The 15,302-nt window shown below is 42.1% G+C and overlaps 1 protein-coding gene across 6 annotated transcripts in view; it reads left to right on the plus strand.

The window, feature by feature from the left end:
- Window positions 1–15,302, plus strand: part of LOC139760563 (kin of IRRE-like protein 1) — a 422,115-nt gene that overhangs the window by 381,280 nt on the left and 25,533 nt on the right. For all 6 annotated transcript variants that reach the window (XM_071683908.1, XM_071683912.1, XM_071683910.1 and 3 more), the window contains one exon: window positions 12,788–13,048. In XM_071683908.1, coding sequence (XP_071540009.1) covers window positions 12,788–13,048 — 261 coding nt within the window. The remainder of the gene's footprint in view (window positions 1–12,787; window positions 13,049–15,302) is intronic.

The following is a 15,302-nucleotide window of genomic DNA, read 5'->3' on the forward strand; positions in this document are numbered from 1 at the left end:
CGCGACGCACTTGGGAATATGAGGTTTCCCCTCCAGGATCAACAGAAGAGGAGTATACCTACAATACTGGACCCAGTATTTATCGTTACCAACCATCGTAGGCTTTACCAATACACCGAACTAGGGAAGAGCCAGCTTGCATTACAAAACCAACGATTTCAACTTCAAAGAAATAGCAACTCTCTCTCTCTCTCTCTCTCTCTCTCTCTCTCTCTCACCCATTCACCCCCCCCCCCAAAAAAAAAGGCATGCACATTAATGTCAAAAGAAAGGCAAATGCAGACTGATCTGTTCATTCCAATGACATTCACTCAATTTGTGAGCATGAGCAATGAGATTCACTCAATTTGTGAGCATGAGCAATGAGAGTCACTCAATTTGTGAGTATGAGCAATGAGATACTACTGAAATATCTCCGTCACTCCATCACCGTTTTGGAAAGGTTAACGCGAATTGTGACGCTCATAATCATTACCACACCAGAGATTACAAGCAAGGACACGCCAGGGGGAAAATAAATTTAGAACTAAATCATCGAGTCCAATTATGTTCATCATCACTGCTGGTGTGTGTTTTGTTTTCATTTTCCAATGGCACAAAATACTATTGTTGCAGGATATCATTCAGTCTGAGATAGGAAAAGAAACAAGTGCAATTTTGCTCTTGTTGCACTGAAACTGTGAACCTGCGTAGCCTTTTCAGTTTCTTTTTTTTTCTTTGTTCCCTGCCATCGACAAACCTAATATCAAAGAAGTCTTGGGTCTGGAGGTTCGTTTACATATAGGTATATTTATCTGTCAGAAAAAAATGAGAGAAATGAGTGGTTGGTATTAAGGTGAACCATACAGAACACAGGGTCATTTCGAACGTGTCTGTGATGATTTTGTCCCTTTTACTTTACACATGGATTAAGTCAGTGTATTCGCTGCAAAATGATCTTAAGACGAAACATGCAAAAGGATAGTGAAGGATGTTATTTGCTTATGTCTTGTGCATTTTACCGACAACCTTGTCTTCTTGGTCATTATCTGAGGCAGTGAAGTGTGTTAGAACTCCCATAACCTTGGCCTCTGTCGTTATCTGAGGCAGTGAAGTGTGTCTTGTCCCCTTAGTCAGTAGCTGAGGATGTGAAGTGAGGTTAGATTCTACGTACATACTTCAGTAAAGTGGACGTGTGTGGTTCATTGGGTATTATCCTCCTTCAAAAACGGTGGATTAAGAAAATATTTACCACAGCTCCCCGGCCAGTATACCTCCGGCATTACTTGAATTCCACAAAAATCACAACGAGATTATTGAACTTTTGGGATTAAGCATGGGGGAGGAGTTAAACATATCATCGCGGATACAACCTAGAAAATATGTAATGCAGTAAAGAAAGCCAGCCTCATTTGTGTGTGTTTTTTTTTTTCGGTAATGCGCTAATCTCAAACTGTTTAGAACTTTTAGAATAACTGTCATGCCAAGGATTGCATTAATACACGGAGGGAAAACCTTTAAAGGCGTTGCGTTCGAAACAACAGACACACACACACCACAACACACACACACACCACAACACACACACACCACAACACACACACACACCACAACACACACACACACCACAACACACACACACACACACACACACACACACACACACACACACGCGCGCGCGCGCGCGCGTCTTTTCACATCGCGAAGGAGAAGCTGCCAAACATCCTTTCACTCCATCCTGTTTTGCTTCCAGCTCGGTGTCTGGTGTCCGTGCACGGTGAGCTGGCCTTAACAGTCGCCTGGGTTGGCGACCCCTAACGAAAGATCAAGAGTTAATCCGCTCGACTGATCAATTTAATTGCCCCACTTCACTGTGTGTCTCCAGACTGTTACACCGCCTACGCTTCCTTTGTCTTAATTACCTGACTCTCATTAGCTCACCTAAAGAGTGAGAACACTTTGATCACCATGATCCCTTCATAGAATGAAAGACTTCCAGGTATATATATATATATATATATATATATATATATATATATATATATATATATATATATATATATATACACATATGTATTTATATATCCGGGTATTCAGCCACCTCGCGCGACTGAATATGCTTCCTAAGTTAGCTGTATTCAAGCTGGAGATGTTTACGTCAAATCAAGGGAGCAGAAAATAGAACAAACATGAATACCCACTAAAGATATCTCGGTTCCGTGTGTATTGCAGGAGGCGGTCGTATCTGCTGGATTACTATATTGCTTCCCCAGTGGGACTGGGATCTGTACTTTTTCTGCAATTTCTTTTTTTTTTTTTCAAGCTTGGAAAATGAGGTATTCTTGGATGTATGTTGGATTATGGTATTCAGTCTCTACCTACATAATTTTTCATGGTTTATCTTGACCGCTTCAGATGTTCTGCTTCACCCCATTGATGACGTGTCGCTCCCCATGTACCACATCGATCCAGTTCATTCTATCCAATGCACGCCACTCGCTCTCTAGAATGTTCCACTCTTTCATCTCTTTTTCGGTCTCCCCTTATTCCTTCCATTTTTAACATGCGGTCGTTCTTTTGTTCATCCTCTGTGTATGCTCGAACCACTTCAGCCAATCTTGGACGACCTTCTCGGTGAGATTGCGCATACGACCTTCTCTGTGAGATTGCGCATACTAACCTCACATGTCTCTGACAGTGTCATGCCTCACACGATCATCCTGAGACACTTGATTTCCAACACATCCACTCTCATCCTCTCTCCCCTTGGGTCTAAGGCCTCAAAAACTCACTCTTGGATAACACTTGGGGAAAATAGCTGTCTTTCCCATCCTATGAATTACTTCATGCCCAATGGCTTCATCCGCAGTCGTGTTCCTCATCCAGGTCCCTGATAAAAGTCGTATTAGACCGTATTACCGCATGAGAAGATAGCATTCTCACTGTTGACGTAAGGAAACATTACTGTTGTATCACCAACAGTCTAAATTTCGTGATGTTGCCACGTGTATCCATATGGTGACGGACTTACGTTACATCCGAAAATGTGTGTGTGTGTGTGTGTGTGTGTGTATTAAGTCCTGTCACTTTAGTGATATGGAACACGTAGCACTGCCGGTCATATGAGGTTTTTAAGTCAAACGACACCGCCGTGATAATCTTGAAAAGGGAGAATAACAACGAGTCCTTGTATAGAATATATCAGTATTCGATTTACAGGCAAGCAGAAATCATCATTTGGAGTAGCAGACATAAGACTTCACCGTCGTTTGCCCTCTTAGCATTCCCCCACTTCCAGGGCCATCAACCAGTAACGCTATTGAGTATTGGCATTGCATCCGCATACAGACGAAGAGTCTGATATGATTAGGAGAATCGCCATTAGTCTGTAGGGGAAGGTGGGTGGGGCTAACCCAAGAATCGTTCTTAGTACAGCGGATGGATTTTGATGTGGTCTTTCACACCGAGTCTTTTAACATCTCTGTCGGATTAGTCTCTACCTCCCATTCTATCTCCCTTCTGCAACCTCGGGTTTATATCATAACCACAGCAAACGTTTTCCCCATCCTGTACCTCCTCCACAACTAATGTTTTACGTCATAACCACAACAACAATTTTTTTTTCTTTCCCCCGCGGCCGTGCAATCCTTGCGCCCCCTTTTTAGCCGCATCTCAGTACATAATTCTACCTACAATGATAAGAGGTAGACGTAACGCCCCCCTCCCTATACGCTGACACGTTCTACAGGATGCATAAACTAGCACGACTGAAAACGTTAACCAAACTCATGAATGACGATCTCTGAGGTCGAGCACCCTGAAGATAAGGTTCGTATACTAAAAGTATGTAAACTGCAATGACCTCCCTCGCCGCTCCTCCCACACCGTGTCGTAAGAGAAAAGTAACTCGCTTTAAGCAGTGTCACTCCAGATTAGATTTATTTCAGCGTAACTTGAGCCGAGCTGAGGTAAAGTAGTTCCCCCCCCGCAGCATAATTCGGCAGTTCTTTATGATAATTCTCAAATGACGACGGCGTTCCTGTGGTAATGGGATTTGTTTTACAGCTACGTCAACTTTTCCTTTTATTTCACTAATGGCGATATACGAACCACTTGAAAACGTCGTGGGCAACGATACTCACTCTCGTCTGCGTTGCACAGTGACACACATATTGTACACACGCACACACGCACACACACACACACACACACACACACACACATACTCGAAGAAGCCGTTTTAAACAATAGAGAGGAGTCAGTGGACTGTGTGATGCTTAAGTGTCAGAAAGCGTTGGACAATACACCACATAGAAGGATTGTACAAAACCTGGGTCCTCCAGTAGCAAGGAGAGGGTAGACTTCTATGATGAAGAGACGTTACTGAAAGGGAACAAATGACGTATGTCAGAGAAGCCTTCTCGAAATGGGTTGACTTCATCAGCGACATGCCCTAAGGCTCAGTCCTCCTGGGACCATTGCTCTTATAAGTCTACGTAAACGACATGCCAGAAATACCGGACTCGTACCTCCAGTTTATTAGTGGTTCATGCTAAACTCAAGGTGGGAAATAGATAGCGATGACTGTTGCATCAGCTTCACTTAGGATCTGGACAAGCTCCATAGTTGGCGTATGGCATTCACCCAGGCCAAATGTATAGGATAACGTTGAGACACACGGACAGAAGGCCTCGATATGACTGTAGAAACCAAGGTGCAGGACTGGGAGTTAGCATTTTGACCTAAAGTGTTCCCATAACTTCAACTCTAGGAGAGCTGTGAAGATAGATGTCAGAATCGCTCCTAAGTCCATATGTATGGAAAAGTTCGACAAACTATTCCCAAGTCTGTTGGGCCAAAACCAAGTTGCGCTTCTACAGTTTGGTCTCCCAACAAAAGACTTTTAGGACGAGTCCAGGGAAGGAAAAACAAAAGATGGTACCAAAATCAAGAAAGCTGAATTTCAATGGTGGGTTAAAGGCCATCAACTTGCTACACTGATAAAAAAAAAATGTGTAAGGAGTGATTTGATCACAGTCGTCAAATATTTTTCAACTACTAGGATAACGGAGGTAGTAAACGCCTTTTTCGAAAGATACAAAGACAGAACAACCAGAGACCACCGAAAGAAACAAAGGCACTCGTTTCAAAAGATATAATGTATTGTTATAGTGCCAGCCAGAGTAGTGGATGAATGGGATAAGCTGGATGAGAACACTGTGAATGCTGACGGTATACAGAAGGTTGAGTTGGATGAGAGTAGAGAGGGTGTACAAGAGATGGGGCTCCACGGGTGAAGAACTCCATCCTCGAGACCGTATCATGAAAACAAGTAATTACAAGCAGGTAATTACAAACAGGTAATTACAAGCAGGTAATTAAAGATATGTAATTATACGTTCTCCCTAAATGAAGTCTCTTCACACCTAACATGTTCCAGGCCTTTAACCATTAATGAAACATTCAAATTGACCTCATTAAGCCTTTAGAACACCTACTTGAGCTTCGTTTGCATCTACCCCTCCCCCCCAAAAAAAGGGGAAATATTGCTTGATAATATGCTTAGGGTACATTTGATCTGGTATCTGATCACCAGAATTGAAGAAGGAAAGAAAAAATATAACTTAATTACTCATTTGCGTATCTTATATCTTTGAGATTCCTGAAGATAATTAAGTCTTGGATGTTATGAAGGTCGGGCGAAATCATTATATCAAGTGTGCCAGAAATTTCGTATCGACACAAGCTGAGTTACGGAGGCGAGTTGGAAAATCGGGCATTCATTTGATAATGTGACAGGTAAAGGAAAAAGAGAGAGAGAGAGGTGGGGGATCTAACGAATTTTGCTCACACCCGCCCCCCACTGCATATTGACTGATAGACGTTAACCGAGTTGTTATTACGTTTTCCTCCTTTTGATAACGAAGACGTATTGTTTTATCGTGTTTTTTTTTCTCTTATTCATATAATCATTATCATCCTTCTTATGTCTTCCTCAGTAAGATGAAGAACATAGTGTTTTCGTCACGTTTCTTCATTCTTTTTTTTTTTTTATATATCTTACTTGATCTCTCTCCACCAATCAACTCCATGGGAGCATTTCTTCATTTTGGTGCCAGAGCGACGTACATTTTCGTTGGCGTGTATGTACCTCATGTTACTACGTTCATGCAAGTGTTTTTCTTCTATCTATTCAATTTTGCTGTTTCAAAAGTATTTGATGAGGTCAAGTGTTGAGCAACCAAGATCTCTCGCTGTTTAACATTGCCAGTATTTTTGAGGGCATCATTTACTTATCCATATATATATATATATATATATATATATATATTTTTTTTTTTTTTTTTTTTTTTTTTTTTATACTTTGTCGCTGTCTCCCGCGTTTGCGAGGTAGCGCAAGGAAACAGACGAAAGAAATGGCCCAACCCCCCCCATACACATGTACATACACACGTCCACACACGCAAATATACATACCTACACAGCCTTCCATGGTTTACCCCAGACGCTTCACATGCCTTGATTCAATCCACTGACAGCACGTCAACCCCTGTATACCACATCGCTCCAATTCACTCTATTCCTTGCCCTCCTTTCACCCTCCTGCATGTTCAGGCCCCGATCACACAAAATCCTTTTCACTCCATCTTTCCACCTCCAATTTGGTCTCCCTCTTCTCCTCGTTCCCTCCACCTCCGACACATATATCCTCTTGGTCAATCTTTCCTCACTCATTCTCTCCATGTGCCCAAACCATTTCAAAACACCCTCTTCTGCTCTCTCAACCACGCTCTTTTTATTTCCACACATCTCTCTTACCCTTACGTTGCTTACTCGATCAAACCACCTCACACCACACATTGTCCTCAAACATCTCATTTCCAGCACATCCATCCTCCTGCGCACAACTCTATCCATAGCCCACGCCTCGCAACCATACAACATTGTTGGAACTACTATTCCTTCAAACATACCCATTTTTGCTTTCCGGGATAATGTTCTCGACTTCCACACATTTTTCAAGGCTCCCAAAATTTTCGCCCCCTCCCCCACCCTATGATCCACTTCCGCTTCCATGGTTCCATCCGCTGACAGATCCACTCCCAGATATCTAAAACACTTCACTTCCTCCAGCCTCTCACCATTCAAACTCACCTCCCAATTGACTTGACCCTCAACCCTACTGTACCTAATAACCTTGCTCTTATTGACATTTACTCTTAACTTTCTTCTTCCACACACTTTACCAAACTCCGTCACCAGCTTCTGCAGTTTCTCACATGAATCCGCCACCAGCGCTGTATCATCAGCGAACAACAACTGACTCACTTCCCAAGCTCTCTCATCCCCAACAGACTTCATACTTGCCCCTCTTTCCAAAACTCTTGCATTTACCTCCCTAACAACCCCATCCATAAACAAATTAAACAACCATGGAGACATCACACACCCCTGCCGCAAACCTACATTCACTGAGAACCAATCACTTTCCTCTCTTCCTACACGTACACATGCCTTACATCCTCGATAAAAACTTTTCACTGCTTCTAACAACTTGCCTCCCACACCATATATTCTTAATACCTTCCACAGAGCATCTCTATCAACTCTATCATATGCCTTCTCCAGATCCATAAATGCTACATACAAATCCATTTGCTTTTCTAAGTATATATATATATATATATATATATATATATATATATATATATATCCACAGAAGTCTGCAATCATTCAGGCAGAAACGAACGCAACGCACATCTTCTGTGTTACCTTGAATGGATAATTGTAATTTGCCAGTGTTCCTCATTATGTACGTTTACCAAGTCATCCTTCACTCCGTACTTTAGCACCTCCCGTCTTTTCGATATTGATGAAAGGGGGGTAGAACAGAAGTGAATACGACGATATCCCTGGCACACTAATTAATTTTCGTTACCAAAGCTAATTACACCCTGCTGAAACTTAAGCTTATTAAAGATCACTGGCATTGAGGATGAAATTCATACTCCCGGAAGACTGCACGGAGAACCTTACATACTGAGATATATATATGTGTGTGTGTGTGTGTGTTGCTGACGCTTGCTGATCGTGAAGAGCAGCTCAAACATATGAGATGAAGGAGATTGTTTATTTCATCAGAACACGGTAATTAGAACGTCCGATATATCATTGGGTGGTGTCTAACCCGATTACCTTGCCTTTTGACTCCTTTGAAACTCCTATCTTTTTTTTTCTTTTTTTTTTGTCCTCTATAATCGCGATCCTTTGCAGATGAAAAGAAAATATTTTTGACTCGCCCTGATCTCTCTCCCTGGAGCCCCGCCACAGTGGCCAGATAAATCCTTTTTACTAGATTTTTTCTTTCTTATTATTCGTTATGTTTCCACCGAGTGATAGACACCTGCATTAGCAAGGAAGGCGGCTCATTAGTGATACACACTTTTGAGGGTTGGCACTTATCAACGACACTTATCAGCGACGCACTCGCTTTCCTTCACAAGTAGGTCGTGATATATGCCCTTTTCACAGCGATCCTCCTCGTGCTCCTCCTCCTCATCCTCCTGCTCTTCCTCTTCCCATTCAAGGGTTCTCTTTGCCTCTGGCATAGTAAAGGTATTTTCAAGATATGTACCATTGAAATGTTTCACTCGTTTCACACTTAACAGACGGACTAGTTGCTTGCCAGGGATCCAGAGCTGTTAGAATAGCCTCGGTATACACACACACACTCTCTCTCCAGTCAAGCACTTGCACGCACTCCACACAAACAGTCACTCGCTTCATGCTCGCCAGTTACAAAAATAGACAAAAAAAAAAGTCTTTCTGTTCGTTTTATTGTTAACAACTTCAAGAAAACTTTATATAGCTCTAAGGACTTTGATGCTAGAAATAGTCTCTTAGAGAGGTATGGCATCAGAGAGGCTACAGTTCCAGGAAAGTTACGGTCCAGAGAGACGAATGGTTCTGGAAAAGTCGTGGTGCTGGAATGGTCAGGGTGTGGTTCCAGCAGGATTCATTGTTAGAGATGTGATGTTGCTCGAGATTTTACGGAGCAGCTCGAGAGGTTACGGAGTTCGAGGGGTTATGTTGCCTGAAGTGCTGTGGTGCTGGAAAGGACAAAGCACGGTGCTGGAATAGATATTTGACGCTGAGAAGTGCGCGCTGTTGGGAATTCCCTTGTCGCTAAGACATCCCTGTGGTTGGAATAGGGTTAGATACTCGGATTCCTATGATCATAGCCCATAAGGCTCAAGGTGGTTAGAAAATGTCATGGAATTCGAGGAATGATAACTGGAAAAAAAAATATTCTTTTTTTTCTGCTGGAAAGTTTAGATCTCTAATGGGATTAGAAACCAGTAGGGATTCTGATGTTAAACGGGTCGCAGTAGCTGCTATGTTCATGGTGCTGGTGGTAGGAAAGAGCCGCTGCAGAGATCTGCATGTGCAAGGCAGAGCTTTCTGGACGCCGTAGACATTCCAATCCAGGTCCCTTCGCTCCTCCTCGGCCTTGCACGATAACGAACAGGCGCAATTATTCCGAGCGAGAGAAAAAGAAAACCCCCTGTAATTGGCTTGTACCCTAAGACGACTCATTACTTGTGACTGGTCGCGCGCGAATGAGAATCGCTAGCTTGTGAGCCTAGCTAACCGAATCCAGCCAAGCGAAGCCGCCTTGATACTGTGCGCATCATACCCGCTTGATCAATGTTTCCTCAATGGTGTTAAATTTATGGGGAAAGCGAGGGACGGGGGTGAGGAGGAGGAGGGATGCGTGTGTGTCGGAAGAAGGATGGTGTCGGCGGGGATAGACAGCTAGATGGATGCTGATGATGGGGGAACTCCGGCGTATAGAAGAGGATGAAGTGTGAGGGATGGTTGAATGTGAGTGACGTGTGTGTGGCTTTTTGGGGTTGGAATATTTTTTTTTGAGAGAGAGAGAGAGATACGGTAGGCAACGGAGGATTCATTTCTGCTGTCAGGGTAAGGCAGAGATTATGATCTGCGTCCAAGATTATGTTGAAGGAAAGGTGGACAAAATTATTCTGTAATGACATGACATTACGGCAGTGAATGCGTTACATGAGGATGTGTTAGTGAATTTCAGACTGCGAGCTTAGGTCATCTGAAAGATGATGAGGTAGTTTGCATGTCTATTTATCGATGTTTATAGATGTAACGATGTGGGTAGGAACAGCAACTAAATCTCCACAAGTAAGATTAATTTTCGGTCGAGAAAAGACAAAAGCGATGCGTAAGAACGAGACTCAACACAATTATTTTTGTGCATAAGACAAGAAAGATAACTGTGAATCTTTTTACAGCTGCAAATAGCGATCATGGTAATATATTCAGTTAGCAGTCCTAACAGAGAAGTGGCTAATAATCGAAGCATTTGTCCTTCCCTTTCCATAATTATTTGCTTTTGTTATTACTGAGTGCGTGATTTTAATGAAATGTAAGTACCCATAATTGATTAGTCTCTCTCTCTCTCTCTCTCTCTCTCTCTCTCTGATAAAAGAACTTTCCATCTTTTTTTTTTATCGAGGTTCATATACCTATTTCACCACCTCATCCTCTGAAGTCCTTAAAACACTCGCTCCCTTCTGGTCCATTTCCGAGATGCGTCAACCCAATATTTGCTGCAATGCAGCCTGCGCAGTCACAAGATGCCCCAGTAACACACGTCATGCCATAGAAAAAAAAGAAAAAGCTTCTCCGATATACATTTCTGCTCGGCCGTAGTGTCCCGCTTGTAGCTCAAGAATTCTAAAATGTCTCTCCTTAATTGCGTGAGTGGCATGAGCCCTATTTTGACTTCTCCATACCCCGTTTCTTTTAGCTTTCCTCCTGTTTACTTTAGTGACTGTCTGAAAGTAGACGTATTCACTTTTTTTTTCCCCCTCGGTCGTAAAAGCTAATGGATTTTATAGATATAGACGATATAATTAGAATTGTGCTATTTATTTTTTTTTCCAAAACTTAATTGCTTATCCTCACTTAGCGAGGTCGCGTCAGGAACAGACATATACAATCGCTTCATTTGCACTCATTTACCCTCTAGCTGTCGTTTATAATGCATTGTTATCTGTGTCAGAATTATTCCTCATCTTGAATGATGATGATTGAACTATAATGAAAATATATATACAAAGTTCTCTTTAACATATTATTTGACATCGTCCCGGTAATAAACACAGTTTACTGAACTGTCCATAAAAGTTAGATTAGAAATGTATACTTAACTAAATTAGAAATTTAACAACTTTGTAATTACGATATCTTTTTTTCCTCATTTTTAAAGAAATCATCATAATGTATTTGCATCCATTCCTGTCGTAGGTTTTATGAAATCCAATATAAATGGAAGTCTTATCTGTGACTGGGTGATATGTTTGACTTTTGATCGAGACCCCGAGGGAAAACATGAACTTGAAAAATTAATATGAATAAAGCGCGATAAATGCACTAGCTATATACGCTCATCCGTTACTGGTTATTGAAATGAATGAAGAAATAAACGATATATCGTGCAGCGTGTTTATAGATATTTCCTAAACCACTAAATAAAGATAAGTCAAAATTCCGCGATTAGCTTCCTTCCACACAACGTTATCTTTCTAAATCACCTGAACGACATGTAAATAGATAGAGCCAGGGATCATAATCCCGTGATTGCCTTTGCTGTTGCACTTATGACATCTGATTGGTATCGAAGTCTTTTGTATCTAAGGTGAAACAGAATCACAGACGCCTTACGCGAGATATCCTTCGTCGGTTTTGTGTTGGAGCGAGGCTTCACGCCAGCCTTCTTCCCCTTGCAGAAATAAACCGTTGCAGTTTTTTTTTTACGTTTCGCGGGCCGTTGTTCAGGTCAGGTGTTGAGTTTGGGGGGTCATAACTCATCCCGTGCTGGGTGGCTGTGAAGCCAGTTAACCTGTGTCACACACGCTAGATGTGACGAACATAGTTTGTGTTTGACGTGTGGGAGGGTCGGCCTCTCCTCAAAGACCAGAGAAAGGGACGTCAAAACGCGTTTGGAGGCTTGTCCTCTCGTCACACAGCAGAGAACGAGCCGTCACAACGTGTTTGGAGGCTCGTCCTCTCGTCACACACCAGAGAACGAGCCGTCACAACGTGTTTGGAGGCTCGTCCTCTCATCAAAAGACCAGAGAACGAGCCGTCACAGCGTGTTTGGAGGTTCGTCCTCTCGTCAGAAGACCAGAGGACGAGTCATCAAAAGACAAGGGCATGTTCCAGGCCGAGCGATTGTAATAACAACGGTAACAAGGCATAATATCGCCCAGTCGCTGGGCTGGGCTGGGGTTCTCCCCTCCCCCTGAGATCTTGCACATGATTCGTCAGTGTTTGCATGATAACTGGTGTTCTTGTTTACTCAGCGTGATGATGCCCCTGCAGAATTTACGAAGATCAGTAAGAGAATTTTTTCCTTTTCTTCCAAAAATCATGAATCAAAGGTTTCGAAAAATAACAATACTATGTTACAATGTTGTCTGATGTTCTGTTGTATTTCTGCCTCTATTTTTTTTTTTTTCTAATTTCTTTATGGTTTAATTCGAGTACTTAAATTGTGAGAAACTTTCCTTTTGTTTTGTTCATCTGGCTTTTCACTTTAAAACCCCCCTTTGAAGCAGGTGTCCTCACGGCCTGATCCCATTTGAAGAGTTCAGAAGAATAAATAAAAGAATCCTTAAACACATACACGCATTTCCCTCGACCGTTTCCGAAATCTCATCCACGAATCGCAAATTTCTGACTTCGTGTCTCTCTCTCTCCTCCCTTCCAGGAGTGATCCAAGCCAGCGAGCTGCCATCCACGATGGAGTTGTACCCATCCCTGGCCATCATCATGGGCGTGGTGGGAGGGATCCTGGTGGTCTTTGTGGTGATCGTGGTGGTCATGGTGGTGCGACGCCCTCGGAGGGAGAACCTGCAAGGGCAGCTACATCAGGACGACTCCAGCCTCCACATCCTGAAGAAGGACGACAGCCACAGCGGCCGGCTCGACGTGGACGAGAAGGATCCAGATGTCATACCCGAGACTCGAGGTTGGTTATCATGTAGATATAACACCCACGCTAGGGAGAGGATAAAGATAAGGGAGGGATAAACCTAGGGAGAGGATAAAGATAAGGGAGGGATAGACCTAGGAGGAGGGATGGGATTTACCTAGGGAGGGAATGAAACTAAGAAGGGAGTGTATATATATATATATATATATATATATATATATATATATATATATATATATATATATATAGGGAGAGGATAGAGTAAACAATTGTTTTACTCTATTTTTATTTATCAGAAAAAGTTGTGTAAATGATTCCTATTTATTAATACGTAGGTACACGTGTTCCTAGATAACGTCAAAATCATTTTCACAGAAATTCTATTAACCACGTCCAAAATTTGCGTTGTATATGACCTTTTCTCAGCTTGGCTAAATATCTGATATCTACTTACCAACATTTGTTGACGATGCCCTTAAGGTAGTATTTCTTACATTAACAAAACGTGACTCGAGAATGCCATCCTCTCGCTTTAGTGATAATTATAATCAAAAGAATAAAAAACCGGGTATGATAATTGCCATTTCCGCACTGAACATATCGTCTCTTGGTGAGAAGGGGTTTAACGACCAGCCTGTGTGTCTGACTGTGTGTGTCTGTGTCTGACTGCGCCTCCATGTCGTTGGGGGAAGTCGCTCGTGCCTGTAAACGCGTTTGCGAAAGCAAGTTTTGCTACACAAGTGAATCTTTGATGGTCCTGACCGACACTTCCACGAAGATTCTAAAAAGGCACATGCTCCAGAGGAGCTTTTACGTGTTCGCGAGGCAGTTTATCGACTGAATTCCGCCTGCAAGTTGGAAAGCCGTGAGGGGAGAAGTCACCTTCGACGAGGCTCTTATTGTTGTCGGTGGAGGGAAAAGAGAATCGCGTCGTTGAGAATTTCTTCTCACCCCTAGAAGAGCCACAACCCCGCTCCCTCATGGAGTGCAAGCTAAATGCTTGCAGGATCCCCCTTACAAGGGATCTTTGGGGCAGACGTGCATTATGGCCAATTTCAGCATCTACTCTTTAGCTTTGGATCCCCCCATTGAAAACCTCAGGATACCCTAAGAGCATGTCCCTCTAAACTTAAAGGTTTTCTTCCCAGGCTCGTGTTTCACCCACCCGTTATACAACCGCCTCTGCCTGTTTAACGATCGCTTCCTACACCAAAAATTCATTTCCCTTGTAGTGGGGTCGTCTTGCCCCAACCTAATACTGGGCATTCACTTCTAGATTTAAATTTCCAATTCATGGCGGATCTGGTTTATTTTTTTTCCCAATAACAATTTTGTCTCTATTTCCATCAGCATTAATTGTCTATATGATGCCCAGACTCGGAGCTAGTTATCTGTTCCCTTGGAATTCTGCAATCCGCGTCTAATTCTAGGTTAGCTCCAGTATCTTAAAGACATAATCCCGCTAAATGCATCAGCTTGTTGTATCGCGAGCGAGCGAACATCTCCTAACGACAGAGAGAGAGACAGAAATAAAAAAAAAGAAAGGAATAATCGTTTTGCATATTCCAATGGATAATTATGCTACATGTTTTCCAGTATAACGTCCCTCTATATTTTCAGAGCGTAATGGCAGGCCGTTTGCTGTGTCCTAATGAGATACATTTCTTTATGTTAATTTTTCAAGTTCTCCACAATTTGCAGTATGAGAAGCTATATTTTTTTTTTGTCTTTATATTCGTTGTACAAGCTGCAATGCTGCTCCTGCGTTATATATATATATATATATATATATATATATATATATATATATATATATATATATATATATATGCACACACACACAAGAAACTAGTGTAATAAGCACGTACTTTTAAAGAATGCACAACACCCTCCGACAGCAGGATTCGAACCTCTGTCACATGTGTGGGAGCTGGGTCATAACGACGAAGCAATGGAACCTGGGTCCTGCAGCTCATTGGTTATTACGCTGCTCCCACACAAGTGGGAGAGATTCGATTCCTTTAGGGCATTATGTGATTTCATATATATATATATATATATATATATATATATATATATATATATATATATATATATATATATATATATATATATGTGTGTGTGTGTGTGTGTGTGGAGGGGGGTGGTTGCCCAGAGCAAAAACAGGAAAGAGTAAATCGTACATGTATGAGGAATGTAGTTTCATCCGGGTGTACAGTATGTCTGGTGGAATAGAGTTCACGTTTGGGCTCAGGTCGATTTATGATGGTGTGACTGTGTGTTTCGTCAG

This window comes from Panulirus ornatus, chromosome 37 (genome assembly GCF_036320965.1).
Source record: "Panulirus ornatus isolate Po-2019 chromosome 37, ASM3632096v1, whole genome shotgun sequence".
In the NCBI taxonomy this organism is placed as follows: Eukaryota; Metazoa; Arthropoda; class Malacostraca; order Decapoda; family Palinuridae; genus Panulirus; species Panulirus ornatus.